The sequence below is a fragment of the Cyprinodon tularosa genome, unplaced genomic scaffold, assembly GCF_016077235.1.
Source record: "Cyprinodon tularosa strain WSP-4 unplaced genomic scaffold, ASM1607723v1 ctg784, whole genome shotgun sequence".
Classification (NCBI taxonomy): Eukaryota; Metazoa; Chordata; class Actinopteri; order Cyprinodontiformes; family Cyprinodontidae; genus Cyprinodon; species Cyprinodon tularosa.
In genome coordinates this window covers 226,106-251,846 of record NW_024039545.1, presented here as the reverse complement: position 1 = coordinate 251,846, position 25,741 = coordinate 226,106, and the positions used below count along the sequence as shown (strand labels likewise).

Here is a 25,741-nt window from a genome sequence, read left to right as displayed (position 1 = left end):
TGGCTTAAATTAAGTATATTTAGCCTTAATTTGAGCAGGTAAATAAGATGATTTGCCAATGGAATGAGTATTTTCACTCTTAAAATAAGATAGTTAGATAATATTTACTTGAAATAAGACGATAAAATAGTTTTTTCTTATTTTAAAAGGAAATTGTCTTGTTCCATTGGCAAAGTGTCTTACTTACCTCCTCAAATCAAGGAAAAACACACTTATTTTAAGAAAAAATAACTTATTGAGATTTATATTTTTTGCAGTGTGCCTGATGGACAGACTGACCGCCTGATGGAGATACTGACTTCCTGATGGACAGTCTGACTTCCTGATGGACAGACTGACTGCCTGATGGAGGGACTGACTGCCTGATGGACAGACTGACCGCCTGATGGAGATACTGACTTCCTGATGGACAGACTGACTGCCTGATGGACAGACTGACCGCCTGATGGACAGACTGACTTCCTGATGGAGGGACTGACTGCCTGATGGAGGGACTGACGGTTGTAGCGGTTGGCTACTTTATTTATGGATAAATTATTGGTTGTTTAGATTTAACCCCCCCAGAAACCAGCAGAGACCAACAGGCTGTTTATTGAGTTTATTTAATGCGATGAACATGTTAGAGAATCAGCAGGATTTAGTGATTGGATCAGAGTCTAACAAAGGTCCAAATGGTTCAGCTCCCATGTTTTTATCAAAGGTCATCTAAGAGAAAATTAAAAACTGTTTTCAATCATTAGTCACTTATTAAGATAAACATCCATAAAAGTAATCACTCCCTGGACCTACATCTAGGCGGTTCTGATAACTGCTACCGAGTCTTTGACTTGGCTTTGCTGAAGGCTTCCAGCATCTCAGACTTTGACTAGGCCACCCACAAAGCAGCTTTTTCAGAGGTGGACCAAGTGGATCTTCCACTAGAGGGCAGAACTCATGGCTCCATCAATCACAGACCCAGACCATCACACCACCACCACCATGTCTGAGTGTAGCGGTCTCTGAGAATGTGCGCCGGGTCTTTATGTTTCATTTGGGTCGGCAGTGGTCCTGGAACCAGTCTCTTTGTGACTGTTGGGCCGTGACCTCTGACCTTAACTGGAGCAGTGAGGCCTGTAGAGCTCTAGATGCTCCTGAACCTCCTGGATGAGTCATTGAGGACCTCCTGGAGTAATGGTGGTGGTTAGGGTTAGGTTCCATGTGTGGATCCTGGTTCTGACTCTGGTTCTCCGGAGTCCAAAGTCTTAGAAATGGTTCGGAACCCTTTCTAGACTGATGGAGGTCAGAGACTCATCAGAACCTGAAGTGGTGATTTTCTGCCTTTACAGATCTTTTAGCCTACTTCATGCAGTCAGACAGGTTCTGTTTCAGTGATTTATAAAATGTTAATAACATTCATACCATCATTTATCTACGAGGATCAGATCAGTTTAGACCTTCTTCTCATTTATTACTTAAAGTGGAAACATTCTGGGATGTGATACTTTTTCGGAATTTGAAGCTTAAAGAAGGATCTTATTGGTCGGATGAACCCAGAACCGATCAGATGCAGGCCGATGGAAGACTTTAGGGAACACAAACTGGGTCGGAACCTCTCAGTTCTGATCCAAACTGATATAAGGAATAATGTTTGGTTTCAGAAGGAAGGAGTTCTTCCTTAAATCACTTCCATCGTCTGTTGGACCCGTTTCTGTTTGGGTGGAACAGGCGGTTCTGTCATGGAGAATCTGGGTCCATAAAGGGCCTCTGATCCTGGTTCTGATCTGCCAACATTAGTGAAGGAGGCTGAAGAAAAGCAGGAAGAGGATCCTGAACTGGAACTGGATCAGAACCTGGTGCTGGACCTCCAGGGAGCCCCGTTACTCTCTGTCAACAACAGGTTAGAGCGGGTCAGCAGCGCCAGGCTAACGTTCGATTAACAGTCAGGAAGATAAGAAAAGTTTCTCACTCGGCGCGTCTGAAGCTGCCCTTTTCTTCTGGTGAGGTCCAGAAACCTGCAACAGAAACTTTCCAGTTAGAATACAGGATAAAACCCGATAAAACACAACATGATCCGGCGTCTCAGACCTTTAGATTTATCTAAAGGTTCTAATCCCGGTGTTCTGTCAGATGAGCGAAACCAGTCAGACCAGCAGACCCAGAGTCAATACCCGTTTAACCCTTTACTTCTGAGGTAGTTTAAAGAACAGTTGATCGTGGTAATCAGCCCTGTTCTGATCTGTCTCCCTTACTTATAATGAGGAAAAAGCTGTGAAGGTTGTGAAAACAAATGACACACTTTGATTAAACGATAACAATTCGTAAGAAAGAATTTGGCTTGTTATGGAAGAAGTATTTCTTGTATGCAAAGACGTCTTCCTCAGACATTTTGTGGCCTTGCAGGTGAAACAAACTGAATAAAAACATTTTCACTGGATAAACAGCATAACTAAATATATGAAACAAGAGAAATCTACATTTTCCGACCACAGGTGTTTGTTCAATCATATGGTGATCTGACCTTAAATGACTAAAGGGATAAATGCCCGTTGATGTAGTTTAAAGTCGATTTTTCGTACAAAACTAAAAGGCTAAACGTAAAACTGACGTCTGGCGCATGTCTGTTGACTATGGGAATCCTGATCTGACAGAACACGGGTCTCGGTTTTTTACACAGGCCTGAAATATCTGGGGGTCACAAAAACCAAAACAGAGCAGAAGGTTTTCATCCCCGTCATGTGAAAGACAACGGTTGCTCTCTGAACGTGGGATGTTTTTGGTCTGCAAACTATCCACTGTAATGCTTCAGTGAATCCACTGGAGGGCACCATTTTCCCCAGCAGAACATACAGGTCGATTCACTAATATGAGAACTGCAAAGGTTCCAGGAGAACCGCGATCCAAACACATGAGTTGGTTTAATCTTAGTCCGAACACTGAGGATAATCTGAACTAATCTGTGGGTTCACAGAGACATGGCTTCCACCACCGAACCACAGACCGGAAGGCTGGGCTCTGCTGTCACACTGACCTTCTTCTTGGCGCTCAGAGTTGCGATCTTACTCTCAATGTCCGACACCTGCTGGGCAAACAGACACAGTGAGTAATGGAAACAAGCTTCTGGACCGACGTGACGTCTGCTGGCGCCGTCTGGCTAACCTCGCTCTCGGCGCTCTGCACTCTGGCGGCAGTCAGCGCCACCACGTCCTCCAGCTCCGACAGCTCAGAGTCCGTCGTCCCCCCAAAACGGTTCTTGGCGCTTTGCTCTAGACGCCGCAGCTTCGTCTCCAGCTCATAGGACTGACCGGCTGAGACGTACACCTGGACAGGTAGGAGGACAGCTTGGTCATGGGACAGGAAGCTGAAGCTGGTTCTGATGAAGCTGGCAGGGCTGAAGGTCCAGGAAACACACTCATCAGGTTCCTGTTCAGGTTCCACTGGGTTCCAGAAGTTTGCGCCTCATTCAGAGCAGGATGTTCATCTCAGTGTAGGAATTGAAGTTCTGATCAGAACCCTGATAAATCGAGTCTTAAAACAGGTGTGCTGTTGACGAACCCGAGGAACTGGAACCTAACTGGACCCAGTGTGTGTCCCAGTCCCATGCCCTGTTCCAGTGGACACACAGCAGCCAGTAAAAGGTGAAGCCAATCCAGACATTGTTTCATGCTTCAGAAGAGGTTTTGGGTTTGGACTGCGGAGGAATGGGTCTGATCATGCAGGTCACATCGGAAGCTTACATTTTCCTCAAGTTCCCTGAAAGCATCATCGGCCTGCTTTACGTCAGTGCCAACTAAGGGGGACCTGTCGATCGGCTCTGCAAGGCCGTACTCGACCATTGCGTTTTCTGTGGCGTTAATGGTTCTCAGGACCTCAGTGGTGAGGTCACAGAGGGCGGCGGCAGTGGATCTCTGAAAGCCATGTAGAGGGACAGATGTTAGCAGCTGGAAAACAAAACGTCTCTGCAGCAGCTACCAGACTGGATGCTCAAGCAGCTCCTGGGGTTGGTGGGGGTCCAGGCAGGTAGCTGCTTCACATTAACACAACCTGACAGGAGGGGCTGTTAATGAGGAGGTTTTCATGCACTTTAACATCTTCAATCTTTCTTCTGAATTTCATGCTTGGCGAAGAAAGACAGAGTTTAGACTTTTCCACATGAAGAGGTCTCAGTGCACGCTGTGGCTTTGTCCTGGTGGAATCATACCTTCCCAGGAGAAAGCAGAGCCACGCTGATGCCCCGACAAACAGGAACCTGGATCTGATTGGATTCAAAGGTAGTGTGATTCCTTACTCCCAGAATGAGGAGTTGCACCAGCAGCAGCATGGAAGCAAAGGTTTGGATGAAACTTTGGCCTCATCCAGGTTCCTGCTTGCTGTTACTCAGAATGTGCTGCAGGAGCAGCCGTTATACCTTCTGAGCCTCTGTTGGCATCTCATCGCTGGACGAGCTCAGCTCTTTGTCCTTCAGTGAGTCCAGAGGGACCACAGCTCCACCCCTGATGCCAGACGAACTTTTGATTCCAAAGGAAGCCTTTTTCCTGGGCTCATCATCCGACGACAAGCCTTTATCGCTCAGGTTCCCTGCCAGCTCACTCAGCTTCCTTCTCAACTTCTCCTCCTCATTCTGAGCAGATGGATTCAGGACCTGCAGGAAGAAGGAGGGTTTCTGGGCGGGAAGCGAAGTGAGGGGAGGGTTTATCTCCCTCCGGGTTGATGTGTCCAGCCTTACCTCATCAGCAGGAGTCATCTTCTCCTCCAGGCGGCTCAGCAGACTCTCAATGGCCGACATCCGCTTGTTGAGTTCGTTGATCTGCAAAACAGAAGCCAGACAAAAAAAGAATAATCTGGCGGTTCTTTCCTCTCCTACAGACCCAGTTCTGACTGGCAGTGTGTCCTTACGGGTGGAGCTTGACCCAGGTTCTCCTGTGAAGAGGCTCTACTGTTCTTCCGGCGGTGATGGGGTTGCTGGTGAACAGGGGGGAGCCTCTGATACTCTTCCTCATCCGAGGTGTCAACATACTGCTGCCTGGCCACCGAGGAGCTGATCTTAGACAGAGAGCGGGTCCGGACCATCCGGTTCTCTGCAAAGTCCTCTGGTCATACGGCAAAGCAACCAAATGACAGCAGATGAAGGAGTAAGTGGGATAATTTTGATGGGACAACATGCTGTCACTATTATCACAACGCATTCAGTGACCAAACAATGGAAGACGCTGCCAACCAAAACCAGGTCCTGGTGCACCAGAACTCTCTGGACCCGCCTTCCTCCTGCTACCTCCAGCTCATCCAGTGGGATTCCAGGATGTCTACAAGTATCTGTGAGACACCTGCTGTGGATCATGTCCAACTACTTTGGAAAGAAGGTCTCCTGCCACCCCGTCTGCTGACTTCTTTGCTTGAAGAGCAGCGAAATCTCTGGTGTGAACACCTCACCTAGCATGTTTAGGTCCCACAGTCTGAGGAACTTTATTGTTCTGTTGGACCCAGAGCTCATGACTATTGACAAGGCTTTGGCTTTTCCTGGGTTCTATCTTCAGTCATTACTTTAGCAACTTGTGACCATAGGAATTCCTCCTTTTCATGCTAAAGACTATTGCCTCAAACATCCAGGTGTTTACCCTCATTCAGCTGCTTCTAACTCAGATACAAATGCTTCTAATCCTGCTTGAGGTCACCTACTCAAGAAGGTCATGAGGACCATGTTAGTTTAAGAAAACAAGCCATCACCCTTAGAAACCCTCTTCCAAGATGCTGTGAGTAGAAAAGATCGTCCTAATACCTGTGAGGTGTCTCCAGAAAGGATTAGATCTAAATACCCACAGTACACACCCATAGTCCAGATGTTCTATCTCTAAAGTATAGAGTTCTATCCACTGACCGGGTCTCATGGCATAGCGGTCCAGACTCTTTCTGCGGTTCCCTCTGTGGCTGTAATAGTCGTAATCCATGTCGTTCCTGTAATATCGATCATCCTGCATCTGCATGTATAATTTTTAAACTTATCATCAATACTACAGATTTCTTAAAGTATCTCATGGAATGAGTTGACATTAAGCGGGAGTTTACCTGGACAGAAGGCCGTCGTGAGTTAGGAAGGTAATCCTCCGAGTCAAAGTCCATGGGATGAACCGACAGCAGACGTTTGTTCTTCCTCATCTAAGTTTGAAACAGCTGCTTCAGTTACCGCTGCTCTGTGTTTAGGAGAAAAACCCTTTCCTTCCGTATTCATGTTTACCACTTTGTAGTGTTGAGCCTCGGCCTCTCCAGGATCATCCTCAGGACAGTTGTATCCATCTGAAATAAAGCAGCACGGTCAGTGGGACTGTGCCTTGGAGAACTTTCCGGATTGCAGGTCCAACGTCTCGCCCTGTTTTTATGCATGTAGCACAAATAAACTGGATGGCCTCGTTGAGAGACTTACGGTTACGGTTAACATCCGGCATACTCTGAGTGTCGTCATCACGGCCACCTGAACCACAAACACAGATACTGAATAATCACACATGCAATACGTACACGTGAAAATCAGGATCTGTGATTCGCTCACCATCTCCATTCAGACGCTTGTATAATGACCTCATCACCTTGGCACTGCCAAACCGCTTAAATCGGTTTCTCACGTTGTCGTGGTACCAACCTAATGTCCCCATCTTTAATACCCTTTAATACAAGAAGAAAAACGTCATGATGACAGAAACCTGCAGTAGTACCCAAAGGGTGGATCTGAAGAACCCGAACTCTGCTTATTCAGAACCAACTTGTGGCTTAATGGGTCCAGGAGGGAAACCCGGCATCCTTCTCGACAGGAATCATTTTAACTCATTTTTATTGTTACCCAGGAAGTAGAGTCCTAGTTTAACAGACCTCTCTGCAGCTTCTCTACTGTTACCCACTCTTTACTCCATCCAGACAGTGTCTTGCCCACGACCAAAATCTAATAAATTAGCAAATATTCCCAAAGGAGTAAATCATGATAATCTAATTAAAATCAAAATAACTTCAATTGGGGAAAAAGTTAAAACGATTAAATGCGGTCTGTTTAACATAAGATCACTTTCCTCTAAAAGTCTGCTAGTTATTGACTTGATTTGTGATAATCACATTGACTTGTGTTGCCTTACAGAAACCTGGCTGCAGCAAGAGGATTATGTGAGCATAAATGAGGCAACTCCTTCAAGCTATTTAAATTTTCACATCCCCAGAAGTTCTGGGCGAGGAGGAGGAGTAGCAACAATCTTCCAGTCTGACTTACTGATTACTCCCAAAACAATTAATACCTACAACTCTTTTGAACATTTAACCCTTAATTTCCCTGATCCAAATTTCAAGGCAAGAAAACCTCTTCTTTTTGTAACTTTGTATCGTCCACCAGGTCCTTACTCTGAATTTTTAGATGAGTTTTCAGAGTTCCTTTCTGATTTGGTATTAAATACTGACAGGGTCATCATAGTGGGAGATTTTAACATCCATGCTGACATTGAAGGCGATAGCTTAAGAGCAGCCTTTAATGCTATCTTAGACACTATTGGCTTTGTTCAAAATGTGAATAGTCCCACACATTCTCATCTTCATACTTTGGATCTTGTGCTGACATACGGCATAGAATGTGAAGAAATAACAGGATTTCCTCTCTGACCACTTTCTAATAACCTTCAGGATTACTTTAACAGAGTTCTCCTCCCCCAAAAGAAAGTTACATTTTATCAGATCATTATCAGATAGTGCAGTTATAAGTTTTAAAGAATCTGTGTCTCTTTCTCTCTCCTATCCTCTGTGTGACCGAACGATATTCCAATGCGTCCCTTTGAAAAATAAAACCTAAAATAGAAAGCTGACTCACTGGTTTAATTCAGAGCATCAACTTTTATGTGATTCTTCATAAATGAGATTGATTCTATTAAAATAAGATCTCTGTAGAGAAACAGCTAGCTTATAACTTTTATTTTTCCCCAAACACTCCCTAATAACATAACTAACAACTCTCCCTTAGAAACCTTGTAGACTTGCAGCTTTGAGGCCTGAATGAATGAAACTCAGCACTCAGAAATCAATGTTTGTAAAATGGAATTAATAGCAGATCTTTCCCCACCAAACACCCCTCTGAACATGACTGGTTTATCTCCAGAAGGTGAACAAGCTGATCTGAACATGACTGGTTTATCTCCAGAAGGTGAACAAGCTGATCTGAACATGACTGGTTTATCTCCAGAAGGTGAACAAGCTGTTGGGCCATAAACCATGATAATAATCTCATTTGATCTGAATATGTTCACCAAGGTAGAGCGTGACGTTTTGCCCCACAGTCCTGCTCTCCTCTCAAAGCTTTTGCACCCCTCCCCCAATTCACTTTAAGAGACGCTCCTCAGAGGTACGCCTTGGCCCCCCACTATGCACTGAGGACAAAAGCAGCTGTCTCTACTTTCCCCTTTGGGAGGGAGGGAGACATCAAGGAATGCCCAGACCCAAGGTCCAGAACTCCAGAATGACCCAGCCTGAGGCCCCGTCCACACGAAGTCAAAACGAACACGAAACGCTGATATTTTCCAGAACGTTTCTTGTAAAGACGGAGACGTAAAATAAATGTGATCGTCCACACGAATGCATGAAAACGCTGCAAAATGTATGCCAGGCCTATAAGTGGCGCTGTGGTGCCAAAGCAAAAGTAGGTGACGAAATGTTGGGCATGCGCACTAATATTTATACATGGTTGCCCTGCGGGTCCATTTTGGTGGTTCAGTCAAATTCAGGTGCTGAACTATGTGGTCGATATTGCTCTGTTCTTCCTGGAGATATTCCAGAAGAAGAAGATTCTGTTGTAAGCCCGACAGCAGGGTGAGTAGCATGAGCAGCAACGGCGCCATTGTTGTTGTGATACTGTGTCGCGCATGCGTGTTTAGAGGCGACGCTATGACGCATGCGTGTAAAAAAAAATATGCGTTTAGAGCGTAAAGATGGAAACGTGAAAACGGCGTTTTGAAATCTTCCCACTCTGAAGGCTGAATAAAAAAAAGATCGTTTACAGACTCCCGAAACGCCGGCTTGGTATGGATGAGAGGCTGGTTTGGTGAAAAATTTGTGCGTTTAGGCCAGGGTTTGACTTCGTGTGGACGGGGCCTTAGTCATGGTGGCTGACGTTTCACAACCAAAGTGCTGCAAAACTGGCAGTTTCCAACTGTGTCAGAACCTTTAGGTCCTGCCTGGAGGTTAGTAGACCTCCCCCCAATGAACAAAGGAAAACTCTGCCAAGCGAAGGTGCTGGATGGTGGAGAAAGTCAAACTCATGTTGTCTCCTGTCTGCTAAAGCTAGCTCACTGAAAGAGGGTAAAAATCCTTAACTGAAGGTTATTGGTTTCTGATTAAGCAAATAATTTAATAAAACATTATTTGACCAAATTATATTTTATCACCTCTTGGATTTTCATTGTGAATTTGTTTAAAGATTCGCTGTAAATAAGTGAAAAGCGAATTTGATCACATTCTTCCAGATAAACTTTGGTTATCAAACTTAAAATCCAGCTAAACTGTGATATTATTGCATCATCTCATTGATTATGGTTTTAATCCATGTTTCCGTTCTCTTTGTGCTCACTAGCTTAGAGTAGCTGAGTTTTACTAGTCTTAAGTCAAAAGTTTTTAACTGAAATCAGTTTGACTTGGACCTGAATGTTTTTTCAATAAACTCTTATATTTTTATTTGTCTTTAGAGCTCATCATAGCACTGAAACAGCTCTGGTGAAAGTCACTAATGATATTCGGTGAGGCAGACACCCTGTCTACTTTAAGGCTAGGCTTAAAACTTTCCTTTTTGATAAAGTTTCTAGTTAGAGTGGCTCAGGTTATCCTGATCTATCTCTATAGTTATGCTGCTATAGGCTTAGACTGCTGGAGGACATAGGGACCCCTTTTTCATCATTCTGCTTCATTCTATCTCTATTCTCCCACTCTGCAGAATCTGTTAGTTCAATCTCTAACGTTCTGCTCTCTCTGCTTTTTCTCATAGTAGCTTCATCTGGTCTGTTCCTGTTTGGCTGTGACTCCATCCTGGAGAGAAATATCAGCTGTGCTGCTGCCATCAACACCTTTGTTTCTAGATGTTGGAGCTTGGCCTGTTTTCCAGTGTAGTCCTGTTTCTCTGACTGTGACTCCATCCTGGAGAGAAATATCAGTAGTTTTTTTTTTCCTTTAAGAGAAACTTTGAAACAATCTGATAGATGATCTGATTGATTTGGATCTATAACATGAACTGTGATGCCATGATTTGAATTGGAGTTGTAGATATAAACTGCATTGAATTAAAATTAAACCGTCCATCATCCTGGTTTCCATGGTACTGACTTGGTCTGTCCCACCGAGCTTCTGATTGTCTCCTTTGTCCTCCGTCCCTCCAGCTTTCTGCTAATGATCTGATGTCCAAGTGTCTCCTGATGGACTCGTCTCTCGCTCTGCTTCCTGACTCCTGCTAGTTTAATAACAGTCTTTGCTAAAACCCTTCCACCTCCTTCTGTTTTCTGGTGCTTCCATCCATTATGCTGTTGTCCCTTCTGTCCTAACCTCCACCTGTCCCCTGATCGTCCACCAGTGTCCCATCTATCTCACCTGGTCATGCGGCAGTTGTCACACACCCAGCCGTGCTCCTTCTTGTTGTAGCGGCTGCAGGACTTGCAGGTGAACATGCGGCAGTCCAAACATTGCCTCTTGCTGTTGACCAGGAACTTGAAGGGCTGCAGGCAGCGGATGCAGAGAGAATCCGAGACGTTCCTCTGAGAACCCAGAAGCTCACGCTTGGTGTCCTCCTTCTCAATCTGAGTCTTCAGCTCACTGCCAACAGGAAGAACAGGAATATCATTCTCCTTTACACCTGAATTCACTTGATCTCAGATTAAGACCAAACTTAATGGAGCCAGTTATGGTTTCTGTAAAGGAGAAGATTGGATCTGCTGATGTTTATCAGCTGCTAATCTCCTGATTTCAGGAGTCGGACCACAAAAAGACGTTTGTTTTCTCTGCTGCAGTAAAATCGGATTTGCACAGTTTGAATGTGATTACAGAAGCAGCTGGGCCACAGAGGACACAGTCATTCTGTTGCTCCGCGGCGCCGTCTGCCCCCGGGCCTGATGGGAGATGGAGGCTTCATGGGAAACAGGGCAAGCTTGTGATCTCAGAGCGTATGATGGCGGCGTGATCGACTGCAGTAACAACAGCATCTTTCACGCTCACATTCCAGCCAGAGTCACATGAACCAACAGGAGGTTCAGAGAATCACACCCAGCGCTCTGTTGCCTGGCAACACCTGGACAACGCTGAGGGACAAACAGTCCAGAAAGGGTCCTAGACGGGACCTGGTCCAGTTAGTGATGTAAAGTTTGTTAGAGACGAAGGATGAGGAGTTAAGGGTGTGGATGGAGCAAAGCTGAAGCCTTTCTGCCCCCCCCCCCATCAGACTCGTCACCCATAACCAGTATCACCTTTTCTGGCTCCTCCCCCTTTTTCACCAATAGTCATAAATCTGGGCGTGTGAATCGCTGCTGCAGGACTTTGTTTTCTAGAATATCTCCAGACTCCGCCCCCCCTGCTGGAAAGCGGCTCCATGGCGTCACCTCCTCCAGACCGGGTGACGGAAACAGACTTTATTGGATGAGATCATCACTGCCCCCCCCCTTCACTGGCTCCACCTGGATTCAAGGTTTCCCTCCTCACTCCCCGCCGCACATGTGGACACGCCCCCCCAATACCTGCTCTGTACACCCCATCCTCCCCCTCACAGCACCTGCATTTACCCAGAGCCAGACGGGTGGGGGGGTCAGCATTAGGTTAGCCCTCCCTGACGGCTCCACAGACTGATTTAAAGACTTTTCCTTTAAGCAAAGACTTTGCTTCAAGTTGCTTTGATAACAGATCAAAGATCCTCCTTAGTTTAATGGTTGATCTGCTGGTGAAGATTCTCAGTCATCCAGGCCAACTATTCCCTCTAACGACCCCCCTTTCAGAGACATAGACAGGTATGGGGCATTGCAGGCTAACAATGAAGCCAAACGACCCCCATTCCAAAGGGGGGGACCCGTTCATCCGTTTCTATTTGCATGTTTTCTAAACTAAAACCAGGCTTTGTTGGGCTGCTGGATAAAACCTGGAACTAAACGCTATTTTACTGACATTTTGGATTAAAAAATCTTCCTGGATGGAAGAGAAACGTCTTCAGACTTGGAAACTAAGTCCAGAGGATTGATTTTAACTTTTGACTGTTTGCCTGCAGATCTGGGATGAAAAGTCTGCGATTAAACCTGATAAAGGAGGAAATGACCTACGTCAGTCTCTCCTCCTCCTTCTTGCGGAGGTTGAAGTCTCGTTGGATCACCTCCCAGACATGTTTGGCTTCTTCGTCCGTCAGACGGGAAAGATCCAGTTTCCGCTCCATATTGCTAAAAACAAACAGACTGCATCAGTTTAACCCAGGCGTTGTTTCCATGAGTCAATAGATTATAAAGCTGCATTTCAAGAAAACTATTCGCCCAAATAATAAATATTCAAGATAAAAATCCATTCATAAATTCAGTAATAAAAGATTCATGATAACATTTTGAGAAAGAAATAACTGTGATACTTTAGACAACTAAACAAGATGCAAACATTAAAAATAATAAATAAGGGAAAAACATCGATATCTGTAACAAGATTTAAAAAAAAAACTAAAAATTAAAGTCAAATATTAGAAAAGACTAAAGATGTGTTTATAAAAGCAACATGGATTTAATCTCTAAAGATAAGCGAACTCCGTTAAATTATTGTGAAAAGAAGTATTTCAAAATGTCCTAAATGTATAAGAACTATAAATAATAAAGATAAAATGCTTTAAGATGAAAGCCATAGTTAACGCCTGCAGCAAATCAACCTTCTGCAAACATCTGCTCCTCGGACTTTGTTAGAAAACTAAAGTTTCATCTAATTGGATTATTTCTGCTTCCAGATAAACTCCTGGAGAACGTCCAGCTCATGATTCCACAATAACTGCTCTAAATCAGCTCAAATTCAATCAAACTTAGAATAAACAGCAGATGAAATGATACGGGATTAAATCGAATTACTTCTAATTATTAAAGTGGATTAAAGGTTTAAAACTCACCGTCTGAGAGGCTCTGCTGCTGCTGCTGACTGAAGGAAAGAGCCGGAAAAACCCGAGAGCATCAGCTGATCACATGATCCGCCGCACGGAGAAGAGGGGCGGAGTTTCATAACCAGACAACGTGACATCATGCAGGAAACTGCAGAATGTGGAGAACACAGCTTTATGTCTGAGACTCTATTATGACTGACACCTGTTAAACATGTAGAAACACCTGTAAGACCTGCAGAAACACCTGTAAGACCTGCAGAAACACCTGTTAGACCTGCAGAAACACCTGTTAGACCTGCAGAAACACCTGTAAGACCTGCAGACACACCTGTTAGACCTGCAGAAACACCTGTTAGACCTGCAGACACACCTGTTAGACCTGCAGACACACCTGTAAGACCTGCAGAAACACCTGTTAGACATGCAGACACACCTGTTAGACCTGCAGAAACACCTGTAAGACCTGCAGAAACACCTGTTAGACATGCAGACACACCTGTAAGACCTGCAGAAACACCTGTTAGACCTAAAGACACACCTGTTAAACATGCAGACACACCTGTAAGACCTGCAGAAACACCTGTTAGACATAAAGACACACCTGTTAAACATGCAGACACACCTGTAAGACCTGCAGAAACACCTGTTAAACATGCAGACACACCTGTAAGACCTGCAGAAACACCTGTTAGACCTAAAGACACACCTGTTAAACATGCAGACACACCTGTAAGACCTGCAGAAACACCTGTTAGACCTGCAGAAACACCTGTAAGACCTGCAGACACACCTGTTAGACTTGCAGAAACACCTGTTAGACCTGCAGACACACCTGTTAGACTTGCAGAAACACCTGTTAGACCTGCAGAAACACCTGTTAGACCTGCAGAAACACCTGTAAGACCTGCAGACACACCTGTACGACCTGCAGAAACACCTGTAAGACCTGCAGAAACACCTGTAAGACCTGCAGACACACCTGTAAGACCTGCAGAAACACCTGTTAGACCAGCAGAAACACCTGTTAGACCTGCAGAAACACCTGTAAGACCTACAGACACACCTGTAAGACCTGCAGACACACCTGTTAGACCTGCAGTCACACCTGTTAGACCTGCAGACACATCAGTAAGACCTGCAGAAACACCTGTAAGACCTGCAGACACACCTGTTAGACCTGCATAAACACCTGTTAGACCTGCAGTCACACCTGTTAGACCTGCAGACACATCTGTTAGACCTGCAGAAACACTTGTTAGACCTGCAGACACATCAGTAAGACCTGCATAAACACCTGTAAGACCTGCAGAAACACTTGTTAGACCAGCAGACACATCAGTAAGACCTGCAGAAACACCTGTAAGACCTGCAGACACACCTGTTAGACCTGCATAAACACCTGTAAGACCTACAGACACACCTGTAAGACCTGCAGACACATCTGTTAGACCTGCAGACACACCTGTTAGACCTGCAGTCACACCTGTTAGACCTGCAGACACATCAGTAAGACCTGCATAAACACCTGTAAGACCTGCAGACACACCTGTTAGACCTGCATAAACACCTGTTAGACCTGCAGTCACACCTGTTAGACCTGCAGACACATCTGTAAGACCTGCAGACACACCTGTTAGACCTGCAGAAACACTTGTTAGACCTGCAGAAACACCTGTAAGACCTGCAGACACACCTGTTAGACCTGCAGAAACACCTGTTAGACCAGCAGAAACACCTGTTAGACCTGCAGAAACACCTGTTAGACCTGCAGAAACACCTGTAAGACCTGCAGACACACCTGTTAGACTTGCAGAAACACCTGTTAGACCTGCAGAAACACCTGTTAGACCTGCAGAAACACCTGTTAGACCTGCAGAAACACCTGTTAGACCTGCAGAAACACCTGTTAGACCTGCAGAAACACCTGTAAGACCTGCAGAAACACCTGTAAGACCTGCAGACACACCTGTAAGACCTGCAGAAACACCTGTTAGACCTGCAGAAACACCTGTTAGACCTGCAGAAACACCTGTAAGACCTGCAGACACACCTGTGAGACCTGCAGAAACACCTGTAAGACCTGCAGAAACACCTGTTAGACCTGCAGAAACACCTGTTAGACCTGCAGAAACACCTGTAAGACCTACAGACACACCTGTAAGATCTGCAGACACAACTGTAAGACATTCAGACACACCGGTTATACCTGCAGACACACCTGTAAGACCTGCAGAAACACCTGTAAGACCTGCAGACACACCTGTTAGACTTGCAGACACACCTGTAAGACCTGCAGACATACCTGTTAGACCTGTAGGCACAGCTATAAGACTGGGCTAATTGGTAAGCGTCGAGCCTGCAGCGTGCACTGGCTTTGATACATTAGCGGTTTACCTTCATAATAAAGTCTCCAACATAAAGCTGCGTTCTCTAGGTCTTACAGGTGTGTCTGAAGGTCTTACAGGTACAGACACGGCTGTAAGACCTGCAGACACAGCTTTAAGACCTGCAGACACAGCTGTAAGCGGAGCAGCCGGCTTGCTTGGACTCACAATGAATCATGGGATACCCAAGGCTACGTAGGATACAGCGGACTCGTTCCTCAAAATGGAAAAAAAAGAAGGATGCATTTGTTGGCTGCGCAATGATGAGTCTTCCAATCTGATCAGATGTTGACGCCACGCTATGATGTCATCGGCCGATGGATCTAGCCTTCAGAGGACACAGTAGCTGGATTCAAACATAGCAAAAGATGCAGACAACCACAGGAACTAATATTTAAAGCAAGTTGTTTCCTCTGACATTAATTCGCCGTTACAAATCCAGCTAAATTCCAGCCAGCCTGCACTGATGGAGACTCTCTGGCTGAGTCCGAATGCAGTGATTACGCCGTTACAAATGTGTCCGAATGCAGTGATTACGGCGTTACAAATGAGTGTCCGAATGCAGTGATTACACCGTTACAAATGAGTGTCCGGATGCAGTGATTACGCCGTTACAAATGAGTGTCCGAATGCAGTGATTACGCCGTTACAAATGAGTGTCCGAATGCAGTGATTACGCCGTTATAAATGAGTGTCCGGATGCAGTGATTACACCGTTACAAATGAGTGTCCGGATGCAGTGATTACGCTGTTACAAATGAGTGTCCGAATGCAGTGATTACGCCGTTACAAATGAGTGTCCGGATGCAGTGATTACGCTGTTACAAATGAGTGTCCGAATGCAGTGATTACGCCGTTACAAATGAGTGTCCGAATGCAGTGATTACGCCGTTACAAATGAGTGTCCGGATGCAGTGATTACGCCGTTACAAATGAGTGTCCGAATGCAGTGATTACGCCGTTACAAATGAGTGTCCGAATGCAGTGATTACGCTGTTACAAATGAGTGTCCGAATGCTGTGATTACGCCGTTACAAATGAGTGTCCGAATGCTGTGATTACGCCGTTACAAATGAGTGTCCGAATGCAGTGATTACGCCGTTACAAATGAGTGTCCGAATGCAGTGATTACGCTGTTACAAATGAGTGTCCGAATGCAGTAATAATGCCGTTACAAATGAGTGTCCGAATGCAGTGATTACGCCGTTAAAAAATGAGTGTCCGAATGCAGTGATTACGCTGTTACAAATGAGTGTCCGAATGCAGTAATAATGCCGTTACAAATGAGTGTCCGAATGCAGTGATTACGCCGTTACAAATGAGTGTCCAAATGCAGTGATTACGCCGTTACAAATGAGTGTCCGAATGCTGTGATTACGCCGTTACAAATGAGTGTCCGAATGCAGTGATAACGCCGTTACAAATGAGTGTCCGAATGCAGTGATTACGCCATTACAAATGAGTGTCCGAATACAGTGATTACGCTGTTACAAATGAGTGTCCGAATTCAGTGATTACGCTGTTACAAATGAGTGTCCGAATGCAGTGATTACGCCGTTACAAATGAGTGTCCGAATACAGTGATTACGCCGTTACAAATGAGTGTCCGAATACAGTGATTACGCCGTTACAAATGAGTGTCCGAATACAGTGATTACGCCGTTACAAATGAGTGTCCGAATGCAGTAATAATGCCGTTACAAATGAGTGTCCGAATACAGTGATTACGCCGTTACAAATGAGTGTCCGAGTGCAGTAATAATGCCATTACAAATGAGTGTCCGAATGCAGTGATTACGCTGTTACAAATGAGTGTCCGAATGCTGTGATTACGCCGTTACAAATGAGCATCCAAATGCAGTGATTACGCCGTTACAAATGAGTGTCCGAATGCAGTGATTACGCTGTTACAAATGAGTGTCCGAATGCTGTGATTATGCTGTTACAAATGAGTGTCCGAATGCTGTGATTATGCCGTTACAAATGAGTGTCCGAATGCAGTGATTACGCCGTTACAAATGAGTGTCCGAATGCAGTAATAATGCCATTACAAAGAGTGTCCGAATGCAGTGATTACGCTGTTACAAATGAGTGTCCGAATGCTGTGATTACGCCGTTACAAATGAGTGTCCGAATGCAGTGATTACGCCGTAACAAATGAGAGTCCGAATGCAGTGATTACGCCGTTACAAATGAGTGTCCGAATGCAGTGATTACGCCGTTACAAATGAGAGTCCGAATGCAGTGATTACGCCGTTACAAATGAGTGTCCGAATGCAGTGATTACGCCGTTACAAATGAGTGTCCGAATGCAGTGATTACGCCGTTACAAATGAGTGTCCGGATGCAGTGATTACGCCGTTACAAATGAGTGTCCGAATGCAGTGATTACGCTGTTACAAATGAGTGTCCGAATGCTGTGATTATGCTGTTACAAATGAGTGTCCGAATGCTGTGATTATGCCGTTACAAATGAGTGTCCGAATGCAGTGATTACGCCGTTACAAATGAGTCTCCGAATGCAGTAATAATGCCATTACAAATGAGTGTCCGAATGCAGTGATTACGCTGTTACAAATGAGTGTCCGAATGCTGTGATTACGCCGTTACAAATGAGTGTCCGAATGCAGTGATTACGCCGTTACAAATGAGAGTCCGAATGCAGTGATTACGCCGTTACAAATGAGTGTCCGAATGCAGTGATTACGCCGTTACAAATGAGAGTCCGAATGCAGTGATTACGCCGTTACAAATGAGTGTCCGAATGCAGTGATTACGCCGTTACAAATGAGTGTCCGAATGCAGTGATTACGCCGTTACAAATGAGTGTCCGGATGCAGTGATTACGCCATTACAAATGAGTGTCCGAATGCAGTGATTACGCTGTTACAAATGAGTGTCCGAATGCTGTGATTATGCTGTTACAAATGAGTGTCCGAATGCTGTGATTATGCCGTTACAAATGAGTGTCCGAATGCAGTGATTACGCCGTTACAAATGAGTGTCCGAATGCAGTAATAATGCCATTACAAATGAGTGTCCGAATGCAGTGATTACGCTGTTACAAATGAGTGTCCGAATGCTGTGATTACGCCGTTACAAATGAGTGTCCGAATGCAGTGATTACGCCGTTACAAATGAGAGTCCGAATGCAGTGATTACGCCGTTACAAATGAGTGTCCGAATGCAGTGATTACGCCGTTACAAATGAGAGTCCGAATGCAGTGATTACGCCGTTACAAATGAGTGTCCGAATGCAGTGATTACGCCGTTACAAATGAGTGTCCGAATGCAGTGATTACGCCGTTACAAATGAGTGTCCGGATGCAGTGATTACGCCATTACAAATGAGTGTCCGAATGCAGTGATTACGCTGTTACAAATGAGTGTCCGAATGCTGTGATTATGCTGTTACAAATGAGTGTCCGAATGCTGTGATTATGCCGTTACAAATGAGTGTCCGAATGCAGTGATTACGCCGTTACAAATGAGTGTCCGAATGCAGTAATAATGCCATTACAAATGAGTGTCCGAATGCAGTGATTACGCTGTTACAAATGAGTGTCCGAATGCTGTGATTACGCCGTTACAAATGAGTGTCCGAATGCAGTGATTACGCCGTTACAAATGAGTGTCCGAATACAGTGATTACGCCGTTACAAATGAGTGTCCGAATGCAGTAATAATGCCGTTACAAATGAGTGTCCGAATACAGTGATTACGCCGTTACAAATGAGTGTCCGAGTGCAGTAATAATGCCATTACAAATGAGTGTCCGAATGCAGTGATTACGCTGTTACAAATGAGTGTCCGAATGCTGTGATTACGCCGTTACAAATGAGCATCCAAATGCAGTGATTACGCCGTTACAAATGAGTGTCCGAATGCAGTGATTACGCTGTTACAAATGAGTGTCCGAATGCTGTGATTATGCTGTTACAAATGAGTGTCCGAATGCTGTGATTATGCCGTTACAAATGAGTGTCCGAATGCAGTGATTACGCAGTTACAAATGAGTGTCCGAATGCAGTAATAATGCCATTACAAATGAGTGTCCGAATGCAGTGATTACGCTGTTACAAATGAGTGTCCGAATGCTGTGATTACGCCGTTACAAATGAGTGTCCGAATGCAGTGATTACGCCGTTACAAATGAGAGTCCGAATGCAGTGATTACGCCGTTACAAATGAGTGTCCGAATGCAGTGATTACGCCGTTACAAATGAGAGTCCGAATGCAGTGATTACGCCGTTACAAATGAGTGTCCGAATGCAGTGATTACGCCGTTACAAATGAGTGTCCGAATGCAGTGATTACGCCGTTACAAATGAGTGTCCGGATGCAGTGATTACGCCGTTACAAATGAGTGTCCGAATGCAGTGATTACGCTGTTACAAATGAGTGTCCGAATGCTGTGATTATGCTGTTACAAATGAGTGTCCGAATGCTGTGATTATGCCGTTACAAATGAGTGTCCGAATGCAGTGATTACGCCGTTACAAATGAGTGTCCGAATGCAGTAATAATGCCATTACAAATGAGTGTCCGAATACAGTGATTACGCTGTTACAAATGAGTGTCCGAATGCTGTGATTACGCCGTTACAAATGAGTGTCCGAATGCAGTGATTACGCCGTTACAAATGAGAGTCCGAATGCAGTGATTACGCCGTTACAAATGAGTGTCCGAATGCAGTGATTACGCCGTTACAAATGAGAGTCCGAATGCAGTGATTACGCCGTTACAAATGAGTGTCCGAATGCAGTGATTACGCCGTTACAAATGAGTGTCCGAATGCAGTGATTACGCCGTTACAAATGAGTGTCCGGATGCAGTGATTACGCCGTTACAAATGAGTGTCCGAATGCAGTGATTACGCTGTTACAAATGAGTGTCCGAATACAGTGATTACGCCGTTACAAATGAGTGTCCGAATACAGTGATTACGCCGTTACAAATGAGTGTCCGAATACAGTGATTACGCCGTTACAAATGAGTGTCCGAATGCAGTAATAATGCCGTTACAAATGAGTGTCCGAATACAGTGATTACGCCGTTACAAATGAGTGTCCGAGTGCAGTAATAATGCCATTACAAATGAGTGTCCGAATGCAGTGATTACGCTGTTACAAATGAGTGTCCGAATGCTGTGATTACGCCGTTACAAATGAGCATCCAAATGCAGTGATTACGCCGTTACAAATGAGTGTCCGAATGCAGTGATTACGCTGTTACAAATTAGTGTCCGAATGCTGTGATTATGCTGTTACAAATGAGTGTCCGAATGCTGTGATTATGCCGTTACAAATGAGTGTCCGAATGCAGTGATTACGCCGTTACAAATGAGTGTCCGAATGCAGTAATAATGCCATTACAAATGAGTGTCCGAATGCAGTGATTACGCTGTTACAAATGAGTGTCCGAATGCTGTGATTACGCCGTTACAAATGAGTGTCCGAATGCAGTGATTACGCCGTTACAAATGAGAGTCCGAATGCAGTGATTACGCCGTTACAAATGAGTGTCCGAATGCAGTCATTACGCCGTTACAAATGAGAGTCCGAATGCAGTGATTACGCCGTTACAAATGAGTGTCCGAATGCAGTGATTACGCCGTTACAAATGAGTGTCCGAATGCAGTGATTACGCCGTTACAAATGAGTGTCCGGATGCAGTGATTACGCCGTTACAAATGAGTGTCCGAATGCAGTGATTACGCTGTTACAAATGAGTGTCCGAATGCTGTGATTATGCTGTTACAAATGAGTGTCCGAATGCTGTGATTATGCCGTTACAAATGAGTGTCCGAATGCAGTGATTACGCCGTTACAAATGAGTGTCCGAATGCAGTAATAATGCCATTACAAATGAGTGTCCGAATGCAGTGATTACGCTGTTACAAATGAGTGTCCGAATGCTGTGATTACGCCGTTACAAATGAGTGTCCGAATGCAGTGATTACGCCGTTACAAATGAGAGTCCGAATGCAGTGATTACGCCGTTACAAATGAGTGTCCGAATGCAGTGATTACGCCGTTACAAATGAGAGTCCGAATGCAGTGATTACGCCGTTACAAATGAGTGTCCGAATGCAGTGATTACGCCGTTACAAATGAGTGTCCGAATGCAGTGATTACGCCGTTACAAATGAGTGTCCGGATGCAGTGATTACGCCGTTACAAATGAGTGTCCGAATGCAGTGATTACGCCGTTACAAATGAGAGTCCGAATGCAGTGATTACGCCGTTACAAATGAGTGTCCGAATGCAGTGATTACGCCGTTACAAATGAGTGTCCGAATGCAGTGATTACGCCGTTACAAATGAGTGTCCGAATGCAGTGATTACGCTGTTACAAATGAGTGTCCGAATGCTGTGATTATGCTGTTACAAATGAGTGTCCGAATGCTGTGATTATGCCGTTACAAATGAGTGTCCGAATGCAGTGATTACGCCGTTACAAATGAGTGTCCGAATGCAGTAATAATGCCATTACAAATGAGTGTCCGAATGCAGTGATTACGCTGTTACAAATGAGTGTCCGAATGCTGTGATTACGCCGTTACAAATGAGTGTCCGAATGCAGTGATTACGCCGTTACAAATGAGTGTCCGAATACAGTGATTACGCCGTTACAAATGAGTGTCCGAATGCAGTAATAATGCCGTTACAAATGAGTGTCCGAGTGCAGTAATAATGCCATTACAAATGAGTGTCCGAATGCAGTGATTACGCTGTTACAAATGAGTGTCCGAATGCTGTGATTACGCCGTTACAAATGAGCATCCAAATGCAGTGATTACGCCGTTACAAATGAGTGTCCGAATGCAGTGATTACGCTGTTACAAATGAGTGTCCGAATGCTGTGATTATGCTGTTACAAATGAGTGTCCGAATGCTGTGATTATGCCGTTACAAATGAGTGTCCGAATGCAGTGATTACGCCGTTACAAATGAGTGTCCGAATGCAGTAATAATGCCATCACAAATGAGTGTCCGAATGCAGTGATTACGCTGTTACAAATGAGTGTCCGAATGCTGTGATTACGCCGTTACAAATGAGTGTCCGAATGCAGTGATTACGCCGTTACAAATGAGAGTCCGAATGCAGTGATTACGCCGTTACAAATGAGTGTCCGAATGCAGTGATTACGCCGTTACAAATGAGAGTCCGAATGCAGTGATTACGCCGTTACAAATGAGTGTCCGAATGCAGTGATTACGCCGTTACAAATGAGTGTCCGAATGCAGTGATTACGCCGTTACAAATGAGTGTCCGGATGCAGTGATTACGCCGTTACAAATGAGTGTCCGAATGCAGTGATTACGCTGTTACAAATGAGTGTCCGAATGCTGTGATTATGCTGTTACAAATGAGTGTCCGAATGCTGTGATTATGCCGTTACAAATGAGTGTCCGAATGCAGTGATTACGCCGTTACAAATGAGTGTCCGAATGCAGTAATAATGCCATTACAAATGAGTGTCCGAATGCAGTGATTACGCTGTTACAAATGAGTGTCCGAATGCTGTGATTACGCCGTTACAAATGAGTGTCCGAATGCAGTGATTACGCCGTTACAAATGAGAGTCCGAATGCAGTGATTACGCCGTTACAAATGAGTGTCCGAATGCAGTGATTACGCCGTTACAAATGAGAGTCCGAATGCAGTGATTACGCCGTTACAAATGAGTGTCCGAATGCAGTGATTACGCCGTTACAAATGAGTGTCCAAATGCAGTGATTACGCCGTTACAAATGAGTGTCCGGATGCAGTGATTACGCCGTTACAAATGAGTGTCCGAATGCAGTGATTACGCTGTTACAAATGAGTGTCCGAATGCTGTGATTATGCTGTTACAAATGAGTGTCCGAATGCTGTGATTATGCCGTTACAAATGAGTGTCCGAATGCAGTGATTACGCCGTTACAAATGAGTGTCCGAATGCAGTAATAATGCCATTACAAATGAGTGTCCGAATGCAGTGATTACGCTGTTACAAATGAGTGTCCGAATGCTGTGATTACGCCGTTACAAATGAGTGTCCGAATGCAGTGATTACGCCGTTACAAATGAGAGTCCGAATGCAGTGATTACGCCGTTACAAATGAGTGTCCGAATGCAGTGATTACGCCGTTACAAATGAGAGTCCGAATGCAGTGATTACGCCGTTACAAATGAGTGTCCGAATGCAGTGATTACGCCGTTACAAATGAGTGTCCGAATGCAGTGATTACGCTGTTACAAATGAGTGTCCGAATGCTGTGATTACGCCGTTACAAATGAGTGTCCGAATGCAGTGATTACGCCGTTAGAAATGAGAGTCCGAATGCAGTGATTACGCCGTTACAAATGAGTGTCCGAATGCAGTGATTACGCCGTTACAAATGAGAGTCCGAATGCAGTGATTACGCCGTTACAAATGAGTGTCCGAATGCAGTGATTACGCCGTTACAAATGAGTGTCCGGATGCAGTGATTACGCCGTTACAAATGAGTGTCCGAATGCAGTGATTACGCCGTTACAAATGAGTGTCCGAATGCAGTGATTACGCCGTTACAAATGAGTGTCCGAATGCAGTGATTACGCTGTTACAAATGAGTGTCCGAATGCTGTGATTACGCCGTTACAAATGAGCGTCCGAATGCAGTGATTACGCCGTTACAAATGAGTGTCCGAATGCAGTGATTACGCCGTTACAAATGAGTGTCCGGATGCAGTGATTACGCCGTTACAAATGAGTGTCCGAATGCAGTGATTACGCCGTTACAAATGAGTGTCCGAATGCAGTGATTACGCCGTTAGAAATGAGAGTCCGAATGCAGTGATTACGCCGTTACAAATGAGTGTCCGAATGCAGTGATTACGCCGTTACAAATGAGCGTCCGAATGCAGTGATTACGCCGTTACAAATGAGTGTCCGAATGCAGTGATTACGCCGTTACAAATGAGTGTCCGGATGCAGTGATTACGCCGTTACAAATGAGTGTCCGAATGTCTAGAGGATGAAAAAGAGGTGCACCCAAATTTTCCCATAATGCACCTTGAAAAGTCGTGATCACCCATGGTCGCTAGGCGAACAGATATCTCCTAGAATGCATTCTGGGGTACTCTATCACAGCGGCTTGCTGTCGTCTACGGCTGTCGCTACCCGACAGCAGCGATAAATGACAAAGATGGCGCAGGCACTGCGCAGTGGAGGGATTTGGGGCTTAGGGCGGACGATCAGACTCCGCCTCTATTTTATGTCCACTAGCCCTACACACTATGTGGTTTGGGACGGCCCTTAATATGGAAGACCCTCCGGGAAACGCTCAGACGGAGGATTAGGGGAAGTGTTAGGGGAGCTTTGGGATTGAGCTGTGGGTTTTCCTGCAGGCCCCACAGCATGATGCCTTCAGGGTCTTCTACAGCTGTAGGATTTCTGATGGACCAGATAATTTAAGGATCTGTCAGCAGCAGAATAGTCTCCAGGGTTTCCTGTCCTTCCCTTTCATTCACGCAGTGAGCGGTTGCCATGAATACGAAGCAGAATGAGGCCCCATAATTAACCACAGAGGGCATCCAGAGAGGACAGACCCCACAGCTCTCTCACAGCAGGGTTTCTGGTTGCCACGGTAACAACTGTTAGCTGTTCCTTTAGATGAGTTTAAACTCTGATCTTCAGGTCAGCAGACTTTCTTACAGGTGGCCTCACCTGTCCTGCTGATAATATCTGTTTCTGAGTCAGAGTGAGGCCTCCTGTCTTCTCCCACCAGCTTTGTGCTGCAGCCTATCACTGGTTCAGGACTGGAACCCCTAAGCCACCTCCGTAGAGACACCAGAACCAGAACCAGGGTCTGCTGAAAGACCAGGATCTGTTATTATCTGTTATTGTCCCATTTTAGTTCATCCTGCTGATGAGCAGAACCTCAGCGTCTTTACCTTAGAGGTTACAGAGAACACTATGACATCACAGAGGAGCTTCAATGTTCAACGGAGGAGGGAAGAGGACATATGGGGACAAAAAGGGTAGTTTAGAGGACAAATGTGGACATATGGTTATATAGAGGACATATGGGGACATATGGTTATATTATAGAGGACACATGTTTGGATCCGGGAATCTTTTCCTGGTTCCTTCTCACTGTTAAAAAGAAAAATGGCTGACCATTCACGAGGGGAAAGAAGCATTTATTTTATTGTTCAGTGGATTAAAGCGCCAATCTTTTTACTTCTTTCTGTTTTAAGGACATTTCTCTCACATTCAACAGAAAATGAAACATTTTCGTTA

The 25,741-nt window shown here is 44.9% G+C and overlaps 1 protein-coding gene across 2 annotated transcripts; it reads right to left on the bottom strand.

Moving 5' to 3' along the window:
• Positions 1–583: 583 nt before the first annotated feature.
• mlpha (melanophilin a) lies at positions 584–13,222 on the bottom strand. 2 transcript variants are annotated; one of them, XM_038270926.1, is made up of 16 exons: positions 13,094–13,222; positions 12,279–12,392; positions 10,570–10,791; positions 6,521–6,633; positions 6,395–6,442; positions 6,209–6,267; positions 6,040–6,129; positions 5,852–5,951; positions 4,873–5,066; positions 4,703–4,783; positions 4,385–4,618; positions 3,714–3,884; positions 3,136–3,297; positions 3,008–3,055; positions 1,946–1,991; positions 584–1,863 (listed from the first exon to the last, which is right to left on the bottom strand). In XM_038270926.1, the coding sequence occupies exons 1-16, from the start codon at positions 13,219–13,221 to the stop codon at positions 1,823–1,825; spliced, it is 1,851 nt and encodes a 616-aa protein (XP_038126854.1). In that variant the 5' UTR covers position 13,222; the 3' UTR covers positions 584–1,822. The 2 variants fall into 2 exon arrangements, with proteins under 2 accessions (XP_038126854.1, XP_038126855.1); XM_038270927.1 differs by lacking the exon at positions 3,714–3,884 and having other exon boundaries at positions 13,094–13,214.
• Positions 13,223–25,741: the final 12,519 nt, after the last annotated feature.